Below are 22,825 nucleotides of genomic sequence, written 5' to 3'. Positions count from 1 at the left end.
GGTGGTGATCTACAAAGCGCTGTGGCAGCTTCCACATGAGCATCACAGCACAAGGAATTCCCCCTCTCACCACCGTGGCGTCAGCCTTTGGTTCAGAAATGTAATTACATCGCCCTGCTTCCCTTTAATATTCCCCTGCCTGAGGGGTTTAGAGACTCCCTAATGATGCAATGATGACCCCCGCCTACACAGAGCCCCCCAGCCTCTTTACAATCCATCTCAGGCTCATTTACTCTGGGCTTCCATAGTGGCAGCATTTTGTAGGATTCATCAGCAGAAGGCGGTCAGGTTAAAGCATTTGGTTTTAGTAATAACCTGGAATTCAATTATTATAACCCTATGTTAATATAACATGAAAGATAATTAATCTCTCTTAGTTCCCAAACCTTGCATTGCATCATGGGTATTTGATAGTGATTGGGTTGGATAACGAATTCCCCCTAAAGGATGTTTGTTATCTAAATGTATCCAGCTGCTACCAGCGCTCGATGCATCGATTAGTCCCCATAAAGACAAATTGAACATATAATTTTCATCGCCCCGATGCAGTCATAAATATTCAATGCTCATAAAAGATGAATTACAGCTCATGATTTCTTCTTTTCCTGCTAGAACATGATAACTCATCAATCAACAGTTGCTATCAGCATTTGGATTTATAGTTCATAATTCATTCATGAAGGGCTCTTTTTATTGCAAGATGACACATGCTTTCTTTGGTTTTTCTTGCAGGGAGTTTTACTAATGCACATTTAAGTGACATTATTCAGCTTGTGTTTGGTGATCTATCAATGCCTTAATAATATTGCATGATAATGTATTAAGTTGTGTCCTTGACTTGCCTTCCTGATCTAAATTATGGATATGAATCATATCCAGTGTCAGAGGAAATGTTACTTATTCATGAATGAATTGCTGTGGTTTTACAACAGAAAGGACCTTTATAGATGTTTGCAGGATATGCAGTACAGCTAAAGAAGGGGGGCAGTATTTGAAGGCATTAAAAGGGAGTATTGATTGATGAGCGAGATACTACTGTTTAAAAATAATCTAATAATTAATATATTTATCCAAGCACCACATAAAATGTGGTGCCCGACTCCACCTGCAGGTGGATCACAGACTTCCTGTCTGACAGGAAGCAGCACGTGAGGCTGGGGAAACACGTCTCTGACCCCCGGACCATCAGCACCGGTTCCCCTCAAGGATGTGTTATTTCCCCTCTGCTCTTCTCCCTGTACACCAACAGCTGCACCTCCAGTCACCAGTCTGTCAAGCTCCTGAAGTTCAGACGACACCACGCTCGGACTCATCTCTGGTGGGGACGAGTCTGCCTACAGGTGGGAGATGGACCATCTGGTGACCTGGTGTGGGGAAAACCACCTGGAGCTCAACGCCCTAAAAACAGTGGAGATGGTTGTGGACTTCAGGAAGAATGCAGCCCCACCCGCCCCCATCACTCTGTGTGACTCCCCAGTAACTGCTGTGGAGTCTCTCCGCTTCCTGGGCACCGTCATCGCCCAGGACCTCAAATGGGAACAGAACATCGGCTCCTTCATCAAAAAAGCCCAGCAGAAGATGTTCTTCCTGAGGCAGCTGAAGAAATTCAACCTGCCAAAGACGATGATGGTGAACTTCTACACCTCCATCATGGAGTCCATCCTCACCTCCTCCATCACCATCTGGTACGCCACAGCCAAGGATAAGGGCAGGCAGCAGCGTGCCATCCGTTCTGCAGAGAAGGTGATTGGCTGCAATCTGCCATCCCTCCACGACCTGCATGCCTCCAGGACCCTGAGGCGGGCAGGGAAGATAATGGCCGACCCCTCCCACCCTGGACACAAACTGTTCACCCCCCTCCCCTCTGGCAGGAGGCTGCGCTCCATCAGGACCAATACCTCTCGCCACCTGAACAGTTTCTTCCCCTCCGCTACCGGCCTCTTAAACAAGGCCCGGCCCCCCCACTGTCACTTTACCTCAGCCACATCATAGACTATGCATTACATTAATGCACACAATGTTCATACTCCTTTCTGCACATATTCATATTTCACATTTCATAGTTTATATTCTAAAATTCGTTTAATACAATTCTGTTTCCATGTCAATTACTGCTTTATTTAATTTGTATTGCTATTTAACTATATTTTATTACGGTGTCAAATATTTTTTGTTTCATATTAGATTTGTTGTTTTTTATATGTTATGTATGCACCATGACATCAAATCAAATTCCCTTCTGTGCGAACCTACCTGGCAATAAACCTGATTCTGATTCTGAAAAACGAATCACTATCCAAGCAGTAAATATATTGGGAGTTTATAAATGATTGTCAAAAATGAACAGGCAACGGGACAGAGAGCTTTTTGAAGCTTCCACCTTTCTATCGATTTCCTCCGCTCAGTTTTAGTTTTACGGACTGACTCTACAAATACCTTTTAAACACAACTAAAAGCGCTTTCTTAAAAGAAAACATGATAAATGTCATTGCATCACAGCACTCGGTTGGAGTTGGGGACGGTGACTAAAGATGTGCAGGTTTTTGGTTTAATCCAAAGCACTGGAGACACTCAAATGTTGGCCTGATGATGGCAGCAGAGGAACGTTTAGGGATCATCAAAGTTATAACTACTTATTCTGAAGGGGACATAAAACTTAAAGGGGACCTATTAAGCAAAATGCACTTGTTCATTTCTCTTCTACATCAACATGTGTCCCCTCTTCTTCACTTCTCTTCTACATCAACATGTGTCCCCTCTTCTTCACGTCTCTTCTACATCAACATGTGTCCCCTCTTCTTCATGTCTCTTCTACATCAACATGTGTCCCCTCTTCTTCACGTCTCTTCTACATCAACATGTGTCCCCTCTTCTTCACGTCTCTTCTACATCAACAAGTGTCCTCTCTGTGTAAAGAGACTCTGAAAGTTTCAGGAACAAAGATTCTCTCTCTTTTTGTCCTGATCCATTTCTATAAAAACCTGTCTGAAAATGAACTGATCAGATTTTGGCCACTTTATGATGTCATAACGATTTTTGGCTTGAGTAACCATTAGCCAATCACCAACCAAGGTAAGATTGGTCACGAAAGTCATTAGGCTTCATCTTCTTGGACCATGAATACTCACTAATGCCATTTTGCTACCGTGGCTGCAACATAATTAAGACGGCTCTGGCTATTCTCCATCCCTTAGTGCAGGGGGGTGTCAAACTCAAATGCACAGTGGGCCAAAATAAAAAAATGGGTACTAGTCGAGGGCCGGACTGGTTCAATGTTTATTGCAAAACGTATTGAAATGAACTTATTGCACATATTAAACCTGGAACTAACAAAGCTTAAATGATTGCCTATAAAAACAACATTAAACATTAAATAATCAGTTGCATTCATTTCTTATGGCTCTATCTGCAGCTTTTCCAGAGTCATTTCTTATGATTACATTTTCCCACAGGCCAACAACAGCTTCAACAAAACCCTTTCCCTCAAAGAGAAAACCAAACATGCCCTGTTGTCGTGAGAGAGAAAGTGCAGAAGGAAACATCCATTAAACTCAGTGTGCTGCTCTGTGATGCTAGTTCAGATACTTGGCATCTCATCTTGGGTGCAAGTTCTTCAATGTTTGGGGTCAGGCTCTGAGCTGAGGAGACCCTCAGGATGGAGTGAAGGTTTGCGTGCAATATACCGGAGGGCCAGATCTAATAGTAATTAGAAATTATCTTGCGGGCCGAAATTAAATCCACCAAGGGCCTGATTTGGCCCCCGGGCCTTGAGTTTGACACATGTGCCTTTAGTGTCTTTGGCTTGTAAACGAGGATTCAGCGATAAAAATTACTGTAACTTAATTGTGTTTACATTACAACAGTCTGGCAGAGTGATAACAGGCGAACCAATTTAGAAGTGTCTGACAACCTGATGATGAGGATCCACATGCTCAGAGTTAATGTGATTATAGGAGTAATTAAAGCCAATCTGTGAAGGAGCTGAGACACCTTATTTTACCTTAGGTTGGAGTTTATCAGGCACACGGAGACATCTTCAATTTAAAGCAGCGACGACACCATCTCCATCTCTTAGATTACATCCATCATTTCAGCAGCAGCTTTTAAAAACGATTCTGTCATGAAGTGCTATATCAGCAGCAGACGAGGGGGAAAATGAAGCAAATGAGGCCCCATGGATTTGCAGTCTATCTTACATTACAAATGATAACTGACAGTAAGATGAACCACGTGATCCAAGATGACAGGATTTATCTCTCTGTTACCGATTCCTATTTTTAGAGTTGAGTTGCTGAAAGCATGTAAAGAGAGACATTGTATTTTTAATCGTTTATTGTTAGTAAAACATGATTACATTTTTTGTAGGTGGAGTTCGGCTAGAAGCTCAATAACTCAACGTTACACAGGCTAGCTAGTTTTCGTACTATGGCTAAAGTAAGCAAGCTAGCTAATTTAACGCCATATTAATCTATTCCGTTTTTAACCGGGCACTGTACTATAGCCTACCACCCAAAGTTACATAAGACCATAACATGAACATTAAACATTTTTTATCAACTACCGAGTCCTCAAAAGATTAAAATAAATTACAACATCCACAACTCAGACGAGGAAGAAAATGGGAAGCTTATGAATTTGTATTTTTTCTTTTAACATTTATTACAAATTAAACCTGACGGTGAGATTCAATATTTGCTCCAGCATGACAGGATGTATCACTCTGTCACTGATTCCTCTCTTTAGAGTTGAGTTGCTGAAAGCATGTAAAGACAGTGGTTTAATATGATTTTTGGCTTAGACTTTGTAGCTTTAATAAACCGCTTTTCTGTTTTTAAAACATGATAACATTTGTTGGGGATAGAGTGGCTTCAGGCAGAATTATTCTCTGAAAACATTAGCTAACACTAGCTAGTAGGATTTTTTTCATTGCATCTTTGGCTAACATAAGCTTGGTAGCTAACGTAACGTCATATTAAATCAAAGTTTACGTGGGCACTGCACTACACGAATGAAAACATACTATGAAACATACTACCAATAGAAATACATTGCTTTTCAAATCGTTCTGTGACACGGAAAAAAAATGCTAAAATGGTGTTGGTGAACACGAATCAATAGATTAAATTAATTTCGTGACTATAACACGAAATGCTGTGAGACTGGGTTGGCACATAGCAGGTGAGGTCTTCTCCTGTTTGACACTTATTGACATGGATGTCATGGAGGTGCCAAAAGTGAGGAGGAACTGTAGGAGGGGCGTCGCCTGGGGTAGGTTTTTACTTTAGCCCCTGACAAATTATCCCTCAATAATATAATACATTAACCTACTTTAACTATAGGACGGACGGTAGGATTGTAATTTCCCGTTTTCAGTTAATGCAACACAGAGGCAAGACGACGCCACCAGACCAATTAGAGAGTTGCATGGAAATCAACGTGTTTTATTGGCTGACAGTTTAAAGAGTGCTCTCCTGCTGATGTTCAGGTGTATATCAGTATGTAGTGTCTCTACTTTAAAGAGTCCTCTCCTGCTGATGTTCAGATGTATATCAGTATGTAGTGTCTCTACTTTAAAGAGCGCTCTCCTGCTGATGTTCAGGTGTATATCAGTATGTAGTGTCTCTACTTTAAAGAGTCCTCTCCTGCTGATGTTCAGGTGTATATCAGTATTTAGTGTCTCTACTGGGACATGTCTCCATGCTTTAATGTTCAAAAAGCTCTTTATTTTTCTCATACTGCAGCACCTCTTTTCACCCTCTGTCTGAAACCAGAGCCCAGTCTGCTCTGATTGGTTAGCTGGCTGGCTATGTTGTGATTGGTTAAACGCTTAGAGATGTTGTTGGAGCACTGGCCAATAGGAGCGAGAGTGTTACATAGTGATGTCAATACGTGTAGGAGAGAAACTCCCTCTACAGACCATTCACATGCACCAAAACCATAACACACTACAGGAAAGGGGAAAAAGCATAATGGGGCGTTCTTTTTCGTGAAGCACGTTATTGGATTTATTCTGAACCCTGAGCATATTATATAACACTGCCCTCATCTGGTCATTTCCAGAGTCCACTAAAATAATGAATAATGAAAGCATTTTGAAATGAAAATCACAGGTTATTTTAATGACTGAGTGGATTGTTCATTTATACAGTGTGCTTTGCAAAGAAAAAAAAACATTTTAACGATCTCTGTATCAAAAAAACAAAAAAACATGTTGTACCATTACTACTTGGAAATAACATTAGAGAAATACTTTACAATTAAAACATGTCAGCATTACTGAGGATGTACAATATAATCACATCTACAGAGGTGATCTATACAATTGCAGCCTACAGGGGGACTTGCATATATAAAGTACCAATAAAACAGCCAGGAAAATAAAAATATGTACATTTTCCCGATCGGATAATTCAATTATATAAACATCAATTTATAGACTTTTTTTTTTTTTTTTTTTCTATACACCCAATTTAAGGAACATAAAGTGCCTTATTAGAAAGAAAAAAAAAACCTAGTGACATGTGCTCCATGAGAATCATTTAAATGACAAAAATACAGTACAAAACGCCCACATATTAATGTTAGAAATCAGCGCTCTGAGGGTCTACTCACACACATGTGGATTCAAAGAGTTTAAATAAGAAACACACTGCTGTCGTTCACATTACATGAGATCCTGTGAGGAGTAAGGCAGGTTTTTGTAGTACCGAACACGCACTTATAGCCAGTTTAAAACACATTCGTTTAGTGGTACCATTAAGGGTGTTAAAGGAGTGACTCGCCCACAAAATAATATCAATTCATTCCCCTCAAAACCTTGAATTCTTGTAGAAAACTGTTCCTTTTCATTCGCTGGGAAATATATCAATGTTGTATCTGTATTTAATAATATGTAGTAAATGTATTTGTAGTGGTTTTAAATTGTCTGTATAATAAATGTATCACTGTTCGAGCTCTTGATTGTTTGCCTTTATCCATTTTTCAACATCATGTATTCTTGTTCATCAAGAATCTTATAGTGAGGCACTAATATCGATTATGGGATATCGAATCGAAGAGTTAAACAAATAGGAGAATTCTTGATAAAGTAAATTAACAGCTTAAATGTACGAAAACATCAAAACAAAAAAAGAAAAGAGACTTGGTTTATACTGCAAAAAATATGAATGAGAGTTTGGATGTTTTGGTATAATTTTAGTGTTGGGAAATCGTACATTTTTCTTTGTCTTGTTGTCTTGTTGTCTTCGTTCACCGTAAAGCATGTGGTTTCTTCAATAACTTAAAGGCGAGTCATTCCTAATCATTTTGTGGGTGAATGATTCCTTTAGGAGCTACAAAGATCTCTATGTGCATAGTCTTCCCTCAGAAGGAAGTAGAAGAAGGCAGGTGAAGGCGTGGGGAGGCGTTTCCCCGGAGGTGATCACCCTCCAGCGGTCAGTCTTTCTGGGGTGTGTTTCGGGAGGGGTGTGTTTTGGGAGGGGTGGGTGTGTGTGTGGGGTGTGTTCCCACTCTTTCATTCAGTGTTGGCACCAGGTACCTCCATCATGGACGCACCTACAAACTAACTCCTCGAGTCCTGAGCTCCACGGAGAACGTCTGAGGAAGGGGAACCGATCTGAGGCTTCTTTCGCTTCAGATCAGCGACAGTAGTGTCTCCAGCTGTTAGCAGGTTAGCATGCAGTCAGTTATTAACGGACCACAGGCTTTTTACTCCTCCGTCTAAGTGCTTTACTGGCTAGCGTTAGCAGCTAAGGCCGATGAAACCTGGAAGACAAAGAGGGGAAAAGGTTATTGTAGCTGCGGACGACTTTCTAATGACCTTCCAAAGAGATCTGAGGATGATCTTCTGGTGTTCAGGTGAGTAATGGATGTATAGGAGGGAGGATTCTGACCGGGTGTAGATCCTGCTTTCTTCGTGAACCTCCATCTCGGAGCTCTTGAATTCGTTGAGCTCTTTACGGATGGCAGCCTGAGGGCAGACGGAGAGAAACGCCAATTCAGCTTTTATTCATTCACAACGAGGCACAGAGGAAGAAAGGCAGCGTGGGGATACAGCTGAAGATGTTTAGAGCACTGCTGACTGTCACTTCATTATTCTTTATTTTGTTATGTTTAATTATTTATATTTTTGTATTATTTTTTGTTTTATTCATTATTTTATCCTAAACTAGGACAAAGAAACACGTTTCTGCTATAATGGCTATAAGATAAAAAAATATATGCTTTATGGTTTTCAATCGGGACATTTTAGTCCTTTTTAGTCCTTACTTTATTAAAGACATATTATAGGGGAAGAGTTTCAATAAGCACAATACGCTTAGGCCATTTGCAAAAACAGCCAAAATGGTAACAAAATGAAACGGTAAAGAATATGTGCTTGAATGTGAACAACAAGTGTGTGTGTGTGTGTGTGTGTGTGTGTGTGTGTGTGTGTGTGTGTGTGTGTGTGTGTGTGTGTGTGTGTGGTCCCACCTTGTCGGCAGGAGTGAGCTTGGTCCACGGTTTATCGGCTCTCCGGTCGTACTCGTGTGCGTGCGTGCTCTCCACGTTCTGATGGAAACGGAGGATCTTCCTCGCCTCGAGCTCGGCCACCGTGGGTCTCTGAGAGAGCTGAGGGCCGAGAAGAAGTGTTCAATTACATCTGTTGTATATATACATCTAAAAACATGAATAAAAGGTTCAGTTCAAAGTGTGTGTATCTGGTCCACGTGTGTGATTCAGGTCTCGTGTTCATCCTGACCTTTCTGGTGAGCCTCCGTTTGATCTCACATCGCTCTAATCGCCGGTCGTCTTCGTTCTTGGCTGCAGGAAGAAACAACACATTCCATGAGAGGAGGAAACACTGCAGGCAGTCAGCTGCTTCACCCGAGACGCCGTAACGGGAAGCTTTAATCACGGCGAGCTGCGGACAAAACGCTGCTTTGTGTGAGCGCCGTACGAAGTGGAGGAAAACGAGATCAACACGTGTCGACAGATCCTGAAGAATCACGATAACACTTCACGTTCTGGAGCAAACTGTGAGAAGTGATGCTTCACGACAGAACATTTTTACTGCAATCACTGTTTTTTAACCAATTAAACTAGGGGTGTCCAAACTTTTTTTAACTGAGGGCCACATACAGAAAGCTATAGAGAGGTGAAGTCCCTCCCTTTCCGGGGGAGCTCCATGGGACCTTATTTCGGTCAAGTCAATGGAGAGAGAAAGATTATCTTTCGATCCCGTTTGAATTGTGAAACGAATTACACATATGTTGTTTTCAATTTAAAAGATCATTTTGCAAGTCAAAAAAATAAAACTGTGAAGTAACACTTTTTTTTTGAAACCGCTCAATGAACTACATCTCCCGTCTCGCACCACACACCAAGACGGCCGTCACGTTGGCACATTTCACTTCTTTCTTTCAGAATGAGGCAAAAAGTATTAAAAGAGGTGAAAATCACTCCAAGTCTGGGCATGTTGAGAGCTGTACACACACACAAGGGGAGTTAGTCGGTTCCTAAGAGCCAGCATGCGGGACCGGGACTCTGGGATTTGTAGTCTTTCTAGTTGCATATTTCTCATAGTCTTATATTTCAACAGTTTTACGACAAACTGACTTTTTTTACATGGAAATTATTTTTTAAGATTGACAAACGTCATATGTGTAATTTGTGGCACAATTCAAACAGGATCGAAAGATAATCTTTCTCTCTCCATTGACTTCAATACATAATTTTTCCTAAATAGCGTCCCATGGGGCGGAAGTAGATGGGCGGGACTTCGCCACTCTATACGAAGCGCTGGGCCACTCACTAGAGGTATTTTGCCTCATAATTTCAGTTATAAGTTCGCAAAATCAATCAAACTTAGATTGCTCGTGATAAGAGGAAATATGAAGGGTATATTTTACGCTTGTTATGGAAATAAGTTATTGGGATATTTTCTTATCAACTAAGATTTGATAGAAATTGTTTTCAACTTGAATTGACTTAATGTATTTGAAAAGTGGTCTCATTAACACATGAATACTAGTGTGTAATATATTTGTACATTTATATTCAAGAAGTACAATCTAAGACAAGCATAAGTTTCATTTGTGGGCCATATTTCATTATAACTTTTGAATTTGCTAAAAAATTGCCCGCGGACCGCATTTGGCCCACGGGCCGTAGTTTGGACACCCCTGAATTAAACATATTTCGATCTATCAAAACTTAACTAATTTCTCTGTTTCTGTTTTCTCCCAGGAGGCATGAGAGAAGATATTCAATCATTTGAATGAACACGGGGCAACAAATGCTTATTTTTCAGGGTGAAATATTCCTTTAACGCTCTCGATGGTAACACCAACGGAGTGTGTAAACGTGTTTTTGTATGTGGTCAATACGGGCAAAATCTTGTAAAACCATATACTCATATTAAGGAAACAGTTTATATCCCTACACAGTATTGTTCTGTAGACTCAATTAAGTCATGTTTAAAATAACTATACTGCACTCTATCTTATTGGATTCATTTCCTCTTGAATTTCCCTCCCAAGAGACACCACTTGAGTTCAAAATGATAAACTAAAGAAATATATACACATGTAACCTTTAGGGTACCTGAGAACAATCATATTAGTGTGACAGGCTTTAAGGTTAATATGAGGCTATTAATACCAGCCTGACATAAGTCCAGGCAATATTAGACAATATAAAAATGGCAAAATGTATTTTATATACATTTGTAAAAGAAAAAAAACTCACTCCATGATATCTAGCCAAATTCAGGCATACACAATTCTTAAATAACCATAATCACACACACTCAGTGAAAGTAACCAACGACCAATCAAAGAATGCTTGATTGATTTGTATAATTAATTAGTTAATAATTCTCTCACTTGGTTTTCTATCGTCCTCATATCACATTAAGAACAATGTGAAAATATGCATGAGTTCACAACGACGTGACTGCAGCTTTCTTTATAATGATCAGTTCATGTGGGGGGGGGGTTAGCATCTAGAATAACCTCTAAATCACCTTCAATATTCTACACAGTGCCGTGCTTAGAGCCCGTAGGCCTGAAGCTTTCAGAGGAGGAGGAAACACATTAGCGGCTGGACGAGCGGCGCATTCAGAATATCGATTTGAAGCGTTATGAGGAAAATGAAGCAAGTCAGGATTGACTTTGTGGACACACACACACACACACACACACACACACACACACACACACACACACACACACACACACACACACACACACACACACACACACACACACACACACACACACACACACACACACACACACACACACACACACACACACACACACACACACACACACACACACACACACACACACACACACACACACACACACACACACACACACACACACACACACACGATGGAGGAGTGAGTGATGAGTGTGTGACGCAGTGTGTTACCTTGAAGGATGTTCCTCTGCTCCAGCTCGTCGGCTGAAGGCCTCTGACTCAGCCGCCTTCAGGAAGGAAACACGGTTGAGTCAGTGCTTTAGAAAGGCTCGTATTGCTCCTGTCAGAGGAGCAGCATTGATCCAGAGCTGCACAACAAATGGTCTGAGGGCGGCGAGCCTCTCAGGCACATGATTTACAGCATGAAGAGCGGGGGGGGGGAATCTGTCACTCTCAGGGGTGGAAGGTACCACTGAAGTACTATAAGTGTGTATTCGAGGTAGTTGGACTTCACTTTAATATTTTATTTTCATGACACTTTATACTAATTTAGACGTTTGAATAAAAAGAGCTGCTTCACTTGAACATTCATGAAAAATATGACATTTTTATTTATTTAACTTAGTTTTTGTAATGTTTTTATATATTTTTTTAATAATACGTTTCTTTTAAATGTAATACTTAAGTTAATTACTTGTTTTCACTTAAAGGTAGGGTAGGTAAGAAAGGAGAAACCAGCTCGAGTGCGCTAGAAGCCGAAAAAATCTGCCCCTTCCTTCAGACTTCCTTACAGAGCCCCTCCTCCAACACACACGAACGCGCACATGACCAATGAGGGCACGAGATAAGTTTGTGCACAGATGGAAGGCTGACAGGCAGGTAGGCCATCCAGTTACTTTAGCCAGGCCGGCTCAGATGATTGGTCGTGCTTTTTACAGCGCTACGGCTTCCACAGGTGACATTTTTTAATGTATTTATCAAAGCATTTCATATATTCATTGCTATCGGGATATTAAGAGCATTCCATGGAATATAACAAAAAGTGTTTCTGAAGTGAATTACCTTCCTCACCTTTAACAGACATTTAACAGAGTGTATTTTTAAAGTGCACTTTTACTCCAGTAAAGGATCTGAATACTTCCCCCGACAATAATCATTGTCTAAATAATGGCTGACTTCTCACAACCGCTTAAACTATAAGTATGTTCAGTATATATTTGATTTATTTACCGTGTGAGTGCGGATCCGATCTTGTTCCTGACGGCCATCCACTGTTCACGGTTCTGCCAGCTTATGTCCTGGTTCTCCTGGTTCTCCTGGTTCTCCTCTCGCTCCTGCCGCTCCAGCCTCAGCGCTAACGTGTCCTTCCTCTTCACGCGACTCGCCAGACCACCTGGATCACACAACACACAGTTTATATACTACGAGTCATGTATACTACATAGGACTATACATTTTACAATCCAAACATTAAACGATAAGTTAAAATCCTGCATCACCTGACAAAGAATGTCAGTGTTCATGAGTATAGACAACAAACTAAGTATAGTAACTATGATCTGGCATTATTATTAACAGTTATATATAAAAAAGACAACTACTGTACAAAAAGCTGCTTTGGGAAATGAGGCTTCCATGGCTAGGATCGCACATTTTAAATCAAGCATCTCTTAAAAAAAGAACGGCAGTGTTCAGGACAAAAGTATAGACTTAAACGTTTGAATAAAATGTAAAAATGAAGATGCTCTTAAAGGTCCCATGTCATGGCCATTTCTACTGATCATAATTCCATTGTTGAGGTCTACTAGAATAGATTTATATTGTGCAATGTTCCAAACTCACATGGGTTTCTCATACAGCATCTCTGTATAGTATGTGCATTCACTCTCTGTCCTAAACGGCTTGTTGGAGCTCCTGCCCCCCCCTCCCCCTGTGAGCCCAGTGGCCGTCTGCGAGACAGCGAGACACAGTGAAACCCAGCCCGAAACACACACACACACCCGCAGCCTGGCTGGGAGTTTGTGTGTGTGCCCAAGCTGAGTTCCGCGGTGTCTCGCTGTCTCGCAGACCCCACGCCAGTGAGCCAGCTCACAGTGTCCCACTGCTCGCAGCAGCGAGCCTCACAACATCCCACCGAGTGTGCGTGTGTGAGGAAATCCGCAGATTGGTCCAAACGTAACGGCTCCGCGGATTGCATCAAACCTTTTCAGTCGCACATTCAGCGATTGAAAATACTTAATATGATCAGTTTTAAAGAACATAAAAAAGCAGTATATTTAAAGTACTGCTTTTTCAACTTCTTAAAAAGTCATTTCCAAGCATTTTTCACACTCGCTCGGGTTGATCTCCTATACTAGTATAAGAAAGTCAAACGTACTTGGAGGCCCTTCCTCATCGTCGTCCTCCTCTTCGTCGTCGTCTTCTCGGTACAGGATGGGGCCGTCGGAGTCGCTCTCCTCCTCGCTGTCGGGGCCCCCCCCCTCCGGGATCACGCTGACCCTCAGCTCCACCAAGCCCCTCCGGCTGCGAGGCTCCAGCTCTGGCTGGCGGGGGGGCCGGGTGGGGTGCAGCTTCCTCATCTCCTCCTCCAGGTCGAAGTCATCGTCGTCTTGCCTGTGAACAACCACAGATTTATTATTAGTCTTTAAAAAAAACAAGGAAAATGTATAAAAACTCCCAAAAATATGATTTATTCCAGATTTATCGATGTAGGAAGCAAGGCTCAAAGGTGACTGGCTGTAAGGCTTCAACAAACAATTATTTGAAATACTTATTATTCGTATACATTTGTTTTCTTTTGAATAATTAATTAAGTCATCGTCGTCAGATTTATTATTCATTAATATCAAGGATATATATCAATATTCCAATTACTTGTATACATTCTGCATTATTTCTATTATATTATATTTTATTTACTTGCACTATTATCTGTTTATTTGTGCTCTACTGTTGGAGGAGCCTGTGACCTAAGATGTTCATTGTCATAACTACACTGTTGCTATGCACACAATAAAAGCCTTGAATCCTTAAACATGCATAAAAACTCCCAAAAATATGATTTACGGCCCCTACACACGGCGGCGTGCGTTGCCGCTTCAACGCTTCTGCCCATTCACTTTGAATGGGGTGACGTCACGATTCGCCGAACTGCATTGTGGGAGCAAAGCGTAGCTTCTCTCGCGGTGCTCGCTGCAAAAGTAGAGCAATGTTCCACTTTTGCCGCAATCAAACCGCGTGCTTGTGTGTCTGCGGCGGGAGATTCATGTGATTGATTGGTTGTTGGTCGAGTGTCAACCCCCCCCCCCCCGCAGGCAAGTGACAACGTACGCCGCCGTGTGTAGGAGCCGTTAGTCTATGTAGGAACTAAGGCTAAACGATGACTGGCTGTAAGGCTGCAACTAACAATTATTTTTAAATACTTATTATTCATATACATTTGTTTCTTTTGATTGATACATTTTTATTTGGTGTCTAAAATCTCATAAAATTGTAAAAAAAAAAAAAAGGAGGCAATTTTCAAGAACACAAGGGAATGCCATCAAATGTCTTCTTTTTCTCAAATAAAATATGAGAACCCAAATACATTTATTAGCTTTTATGGAAGGCAAATTAAAATAGCTAATAGTCACATTTGTTGGGCTGTACACAATTAACTTTTTAAGCAAGGTGTTTTGTTTGGCGATTTGTTTCTGTTTTTTGGGAAGCATTGGAGAACAACTCTCTTTAGGAATTCAAGGTCACACAAGAAATGTCATTGATATGAAATTTGGTGGGGTTGAAGACCTTTGACCAAATCAAAAAACATCTTAAAAAGGACATTCTGCTAATTGTATGGCAGGGATTTTAAGCTTTGCAGACCATTGACATGCACACAAACCTATAGAACACACTATAGGAAAGGGAAAACCCCATGCAGCATAACAGGGCCTCTTTAATGACTAAACAATCCTCATCCTGTGTTATTCGTTCAGTCTGTGGCTATAAGTATGGTTTTATTGTCTCGTGCTTTTACATTAGTTTCTTTTTGTCCTATCCATTTTGTCAGAATGTATTTATGCTGCTTTTTTTATATGTATTGATGTACTGTGCTATATAAATAAAGTTGGATTGAATTGTACAACAATATTTTGTATTACTGCCGATTTTTGTTCCATATTTTATTCCTTCTTATTCCATTCCACTGCAATGTAAATACTGTTATATTTTTTATAATCTTTAATATTTTTCTAGTTCTCTACCTGCGTTTTTAATTTTTGTTTTTATGCACCACGACACCAACTCAAATTCCTCATACGTGTAAACCTACCTGGTAATAAACCTGTTTCTGATTGGTTGTATAATCGTGAAATCTACCGTTTGTGTTACACTTACAGCCTGAGGGGCTCGATGGTGATGGGCAGGGAGTTCCTGGTGGGCCCCGCCTCCGAGAGGAAGTCAGGGGGAGACTCAAACAGCAGGGAGTGGGCCCTCTGGGACCCCTCAGGGTGGGGCTGAGACAGGCCGGGGCTGTTCAGCGCTCTCTGGATCAGGATGTGCAGGGGGATGGCTGGATGCTGGCTGGGGGGCTTCGTGGTGGGGCTGGGGGGGTCAGTCTGCACCGTGGGAACGGTGGAGAGGGGGTGCTGAAGGGAATGAACCCTGGGGGGGGATGGAGGGATGTGGGAGGGCGGGAAAGGCAGCGTTTCAGAGGGGCTGAGGGGAGTGTTTGAGACCTCCTCTGTGTGTTCTCCTCTATGGACAGCAGGGGGCGGTGGTGCAGAGGCTGGTTCAGCGACGGGGGGAGAGGGGTCCTTATCGGGGGCCGAGGGGTCCACAGAATGGCGCTTTGTGACGGGGGTCATCCTCTTTGGCGGCGTCGGGGGCGAGCGCTTAGCGGGGGCTGGCATTGTGATGAAAGCACTGCCAGGCTGCGAGTGCTCGGCTGGTAGAAGAAAGAAAAACAGCAGGAATGAATACAAGTTAGAAAGAATTATTCACATTAAATACAATGTACAGGCAGAGCATGAGGATGCACGTCAGTCTGGATTGAAATGAAGTTAGTGCCATGAACAAAAACAAGCAAATTGCCAATGTCTATAGATTAAATGGGGGAGAAAAGATAACGTTAGTGTTACTGGTGATCTGGAGTCAGTGGAGGGGGATAACATCCATTGGTTGAACATCCATTGTTATCAACAAACACATTCAATGCACAGCAGCACATCCAGACTTCCATGCATTGTTTCTTTCCGCATGGAGAGTTAAGTTGGTTAAGATGAAAGTGAACTGTGTAAAAGGGTTATGTAGGTAGAGACAGAAATAACGTAGGCCAGGGAGTTGGTAATATTCTGAGAAATAAATATGAGATTCCAAGATTCAACTTCAGAGAAATTATAAAAAAACTGTGAAGAAAAAATAAATAAATGCTTAAATGAAAGAGATAGGAATCACACAATTTTGCTAAAGAAAGTCAAATATTCTCTGGTGTAAAAAAGTTAAATAAATTAAATTTCTTTCTGAGTTTGAAGTAAAACATTTAAAAGGAAAAACAGTGTTCTTTTTACATGTAATATTTGTATTATAATATTAATAAAAAGACAATATTTTGAAATGTGTGTGTGTTTTACTTAAATCTCATCAAATGTTGTTCTCCTACATTTTGAGTTTTAAGTGTGAGATTTGTGTTTCTGTTCTCCTCAAATGCACCACTGAAACTCAGAGGGTATACATCTTTAAATCTTGTAAATCCTGTTTCATTTCTCAGAATATAACCCTCTCCCTCCGCTCTGTATCTTTCATTCTCTTCCCCTACATTGGCCCCATTACATCTCTATTGTAAACAACTCCTGTAGCTGCAGAACACATGCAATGGCGATTACATGAGGGGAGGGTTTGCATGTGCAATGAGGCGTTGGATCCAGTCTGCAGACTCTGTTAGGATGCATGGAGGGGCGCCCCCCCCCGCTGGGTACCTGAGCAGGTGTGAGCCCCTCTGTGTCTCAGGTAGACGGGCAGCGAGAGGTAGAGGCTGCTCCAGGATCTGCACGAGGGCTCAGCCTGGCAGACTGTGCTCAGGGACGAGGCTGCACACAACCAGCGAGAGGCAGGGAGAGAGCCAGGTTTACATTCCAGTATGACAGGAGGGGGTGGGATACAAGAGGAGGGGGGGGGGAGGGCTGATAACGATTTTCTGGGTTTGACACTGTCCAGAAGCAGAGCGAACATCCACCGTTTAAAAAAAACCCGCTGTGGAGGAATAACTCTGAACACAAGCTGAGACTTGGGGTCTACGATGCTGTCGGCTTTGTAATACCCAGCTTTCTTGCTTTTCTTCCCTCTTGTACGCCATGTACAGGTTTCGGGTACCTACTTACTGTATATTGTGTATATCTTTGCTTTATTGTAACAACAAAATTCAAAATAAAGTATGAGATTTGGGATATTTATCGTTGGCTCAGTTTTGTTTGAACTGTTTTTTCACTTTCTTTGTTTCTCGTAAAGTAGTTCCTCCAGGGGATGAATCACAGAGAAACCCATCTGCACTCGTCTGATCCTGTAAATCCCTATTAGAGCTAATCCTATAAATCATCTGAAATCAGATTATTGCATATATTTTCTATCAGTTTATATGAACTTGCAGAATAGAAATGAAAGACTGTTTAAATTGTTTTAATTGCCTCCACCCAGAGACGTTAAAACCAAGGGCTGTGGACGAATAACTCCGAGCACAAGATGAGTTTGGTCAATTTGGGATATTTATTTAATTATTTCCAGTAAAATAGTTCCTCCAGGGAATGAATGTTAGGAAAACTCATCTGCATGTGTTTCAGCTTGTTCAGCCCTTGAAGCTACAACAGTAAATCCAGAATCTGATTATTGCAGATATTTAGTAACCCATTTATACATCAGTAAGTTTCGTAATTCTCAGTTTTGTATATAAATGCAAAATTAAGTTTAAAAGTTATTTAAATACAGTGTCACTTTTACAGCATTTCGACACCGAGAAGCTCTCAAAAAGTCTCCTCTAATTTCAGCTTTAATCTAAAATTGTAAAGGAACATTTTCTGTTTTTTCTGTTTACAAATCAAGGAAATATTTCATTTAATTAATTAATTAAATCAGTTATGTTAGAGTAGGCCTTTGGGTAGAAAAGACAGGATAACATATGTGCATTTATTTATGTATTATGTTTATAATAAGTCACGATTTTTTTTTAATATATATAATATTTAGCATCGTGTGTTGACATTTTAATTTAATATTAACATTTTTATTTAAAAAAAGAAAGGTTATGAACGTTGTTGCTTATTTCTCAGCCATTTGTGAATTTTTTTGTATTTGCGCAACATCTTACCTAATGTACTATTTATGAGATATTAAATGAAAGTATATAAACTTCAAAGTACCGGTGTTGGCCTCAGATATGGATAGGCTCTAATCCCTGTGATGTTTTTAATATGAAAACTGAAAATATGTCATATTTAAAGTGAGTATTTCTAGGTATTGAAAAAAAGAGAGGAATATAAAAACATGTATCCAACAGGATTTCAATGCATTTAAGGCGTGTTTCAGCAGTCCAATACACTGAGACAGATACTTTAACGACACAATCCATGTAATCCGATAATGTAGCACAAAGAGAAACCTGGCTGACGGACAGCGGAGGAATGTGTCACAGAGACTCAGTTTCAGAGAGACAGCACCGGGCTGTAAACAACAGCAGCTGAGGCATGCTGGGACAAATCACCGAGATGCTAAGAGCGGTTTCTATCAAACCTCCAGAGAATTGCTGGCTCAGCAGAAATCTGCAGAGACTAGCAACGCGCAGGAAAACACCTATAGCAACGCGCAGGAAAACACCTATAGCAACGCGCAGGAAAACACCTATAGCAACGCGCAGGAAAACACCTATAGCTACGCGCAGGAAAACACCTATAGCAACGCGCAGGAAAACACCTATAGCAACGCGCAGGAAAACACCTACAGGACGAGCAGCTCTACCAGACTCATTTGGGAAGTACTCAAGGTATTAACGTTAATACTTGTAAAAAAGAGCCTTGGAAATCTGAGGAGGAGCATATTAACTTTTAGTCCACTAGAAAACTATTTCTAAGACAACATATAGCTGTAATAAATATATTATTACCTAGTACTAGGGATGTCCTGATCACCTTTTTTTGCTCCCGATCCGATTCCGATCATTTGATTTTGACAATTTGCCGATACCGATTTTTCCCGATCCGATCTTTATGCAATGCGTTAAGAGAAAAAAAAGCATTCAAGTTGTCCCTTAAGGTTATTTTTTTATTTAAATTGGATATTCTATCCAACATGGATATAGCTTCTTTCTTTCACAGCAGCATTGGATCAGTTCAGTTGTGCAGCATTGGATCAAAACAAAATAAAGCTTATCAGTACTCGTTAGCTTACTGCTACAATTAGACACTGCGCCCACTCCGTTGCCAGATTTGAGAGAAATAAGCAGGTCTATGAAAACAAGCCCCAAAGAAGCAACACATACATGATGTTGTGTAATTTGAAAGCAAAACTAAGGCCTCAGGATGACTTTAAGACTTGAACATGGTCATTTTTGTTTTGTAACATTGAATACAAAATTTTAAAAAAAGTATTTATAAAAAAATTAAAAAAAATCCCGATCCCCGATTTTTTTTCTCCCGATTCCGATCTTTTGAAAATCACGTGATCGGCTCCGATCCCCGATCACGTGATCGGATCGGAACATCTCTACCTAGTACCTTAGTTTTATACCCCTTTCATCTAGGCCCTTTTTTTCGCAAGATGAAATAATTAGTGGCGTACATTTGTGCGTTAACGCGTTAACTTGACAGCCCTAGCATCAGTGGCGTAACAAGGTTGTGATTGGCCCCGGGGCAAATATGGTTTTTGTCACGCAAGGTATCACATTACTATATAATATAATAATAATAAAATACACGGAGCCTCTCTTTTTCCTCCCTCTCTTCGGACAGCGTCAGTGTCTGTCTCATGCAGCAGCTGATCCAGTAATGAGTGACCCAACAGTAAAAATAAACATATTTATAACTAGTTTAGGTAGTTTGAGAGGTAATTAAAATAGATAAGGGTGATGATCTGATTGGAAGTCTGTGTTTTGCTCCGTTCCCCGCTGCATCACAGCGGGAGGAGCTGCAGGTGAGCAGAGCTGCGTGTCTCCGTCCTGTCAGATTAGACTTCACTCGCGTTTATGTCCATATCGAGAGAAAGATAAATAATCTGAATTCAGTGTGCAGTTTACTTTGATGCGGGGGTGAGCAGCAGAGGTGGGGAGAGGCGGGGCTATTGCCTCATCATTATCAGAAAATGATCTTATAGGGCGTACGCACTGAGCCGTTGGACCTCCCAGAGCGTTGCGTATGCCGGTCTATCCACCTTGGGACCCGTTATCGTTACCGTAGTGGTTTAGTCATTTTTTTTTAATGACTGATTTTAAATGCCATTTTCTTATTGTCTTTCATTTTTTTTTTAAAGCACTTTGAATTGCCTTGTGTTGAAAGGTGCTGTATAAATAAACTTGCCTTGACTTGTCTTAGTGCCATATTCTGTCGTCCTAGTGTGGCCGAGGTCTGTATGACACAAAACGGTAACGGAAACGACCGTATGCGTCCTCGTGTGGCTGGGGCCTAAAGCAGAACTGGGAAATACGTCAATGCTCAATGCGATGTTTGCGTCACCTGTTTGTTTCACATGGGTGTAACTAAGTCAGTGTGTTCTTTACTGTAAACAGATGCAGTCTGTCAACACAAATGTGTTCCCTGTGTAAACATTGAAGTCAAACTCTTTTATCGTTAGTCTTGTGAGGTCCAACTTGGTTTTACTAGCTCAATTTGTACCATTTACTACTTGTTCTCAAAGATTGTATTCCCAGGAGCTACAGTAATTGAAAGCCTTTTTGGAGGTAATTTGATTAAAAGAAGAAAGACAGATAAACTAAGACCAGCTGTTTTTTTTATAGAAAGACGTCCCATAAAACAGAGTTGATGAACTCACCGAGCAGGGTGCTGTTGCGGTTGGTGGGTTTGGGTGGAGGGACGGGCGGCTGTTTGGCGTGGGGGGGGACGGGGGGCGGAGTCTCGTGGTCAGGAAGTCTCGGAGGATCTTCAATCATCAGGGAGACCGTCCTCGGGGGCTTGGCCACAGCTACAGCAGCAGAGGAAATGGAAGAGGTGGAGGAGGAGGATGATGAAGAGGAGGAAGGTGTTGGACTCCTGCCCGAGTCTGTGAGGAACTTCGGGGGAAGAAGAGCCTGTCGGGTCGGGGGAGGGTCCGGGTGAGAGTCTGGGTGAGGGTCTGCTACTGGACGAGGTTCTGGACGAGGTTCTGAGGCGAAGCGGACACCAGCGGACTCTGAAGCGAGGAAACACACAAACAGATGTTAAAGGAAAGAACACAAAAACACTTCCTACGTTTGAAAACTCAACACAAGGAAAAACAGAAACATTTACAATAAAATAAGTGTTGTTTTTTCTTCATTTGAAGCTTTTTATTTTAGCTCTTTGCATGAAGATTTGATTTTCTGTCGCTATATTTTAATAAAGTCATCACGCTAAAAAGTTATTAAAAAGCAACATACATAAATCTCAATTTAAATAGACTTTTAAAAAAAAATAATATAACTCTTCAGTGCGTGTGCCCCCCCCCCCCCCCCCCCTCGTACAGCAAGCGGGAGATCAAAGTGTGTTTCAAGCACGGTGAAAAGGTGTTTTGGGGAAATTTTAAACAACAAATATGATTTTAAGCAATAAATTAAATAGAAATAAATTATAACATGAATCTTTTCTCAATAAAATTTGATGGAAATAATGACTTCTCACGTGTCAGAGACAATCCTAAACAGCCACCAATCAAAGGGAAGCCAATTCTACTAATAGTACGATACTAATAATGTTGGTTTAGCCTAATCTTTATGTGCAGTTGTGCAGAAATACCTGCTGAATGAATGAATGAAGCTGTGTACTATTCTGTACAGCGATTTCACGAACAGTAAAAGACTGAAAGACATGTTTTAGGAAATTAGAAAACTCTACTTTAAAACACGAGATGTTAATGATCCAAAGATAATGTAGAAAAACTGCCTCATGCTTTGTTCCTTCTCTCTTCTCCTTAATCTATCAAATGAAAGCTTGATGGTCACCGTTTCCCTTTGAGGAAGCTTTCAGACGGAGCTTGTTGGCTTCATAACTCGGTCAGAATTACAGTTAAATCATTTACAGTACCATCAGGAGACTTTAGTCTGCAAACACTGTAGGTATTTCATTATCAGCAAAACATTTACTAGCCCACTATTTACTAGGAAATGGTTGGCAGAACTGAGGAAACAGGACGTCTGCATGTTAGCTCACATGTCAACCTGACATAACGAAGGCACGTGCAAACATGTTGGACATAATTAGTTTGTTGACGGCTGAATCATATTCAAATCTCAAACTCCAGGCTAAGGTTATTTTGTATGAACAAGTATGGCGTACATAAAGGAAATGTCCGAAAAGAAGATTTTGAAACAGTAAACAAACTAACTATTAGTCAAGTAAAACGCCTTATGATCTGGATATACCCACACGTAGTTATTACTGCGGTGTCAAAGCCTCTGCCACAGCGAGACAGGCTTTGCAATTGGATC

The 22,825-nt window shown here is 41.0% G+C and overlaps 1 protein-coding gene across 4 annotated transcripts in view; it reads right to left on the bottom strand.

Annotated features, from left to right (window-relative positions):
• Positions 1-6,090: 6,090 nt before the first annotated feature.
• The window catches only part of phactr4a (phosphatase and actin regulator 4a), a 42,749-nt gene continuing 26,014 nt past the window's right edge, over positions 6,091-22,825 (bottom strand). For 3 of the 4 annotated variants that reach the window (XM_079654855.1, XM_079654854.1, XM_079654853.1), the window contains 10 exons: positions 21,196-21,552; positions 17,142-17,252; positions 15,562-16,111; positions 13,565-13,800; positions 12,418-12,580; positions 11,419-11,474; positions 8,741-8,802; positions 8,473-8,610; positions 7,893-7,969; positions 6,091-7,764 (listed from right to left, as the gene is read on the bottom strand). In XM_079654855.1, coding sequence (XP_079510981.1) covers positions 7,749-7,764; positions 7,893-7,969; positions 8,473-8,610; positions 8,741-8,802; positions 11,419-11,474; positions 12,418-12,580; positions 13,565-13,800; positions 15,562-16,111; positions 17,142-17,252; positions 21,196-21,552 — 1,766 coding nt within the window. In that variant the 3' untranslated portion in view covers positions 6,091-7,748. The remainder of the gene's footprint in view (positions 7,765-7,892; positions 7,970-8,472; positions 8,611-8,740; positions 8,803-11,418; positions 11,475-12,417; positions 12,581-13,564; positions 13,801-15,561; positions 16,112-17,141; positions 17,253-21,195; positions 21,553-22,825) is intronic. The other variant, XM_079654856.1, reaches the window with a different exon arrangement.

Source organism: Notothenia rossii (assembly GCF_949606895.1).
Source record: "Notothenia rossii genome assembly, chromosome: 10".
NCBI lineage: Eukaryota > Metazoa > Chordata > Actinopteri > Perciformes > Nototheniidae > Notothenia > Notothenia rossii.
Note: the sequence above shows the minus strand (reverse complement) of the source record. Positions and strands in the feature narration are given on the sequence as shown.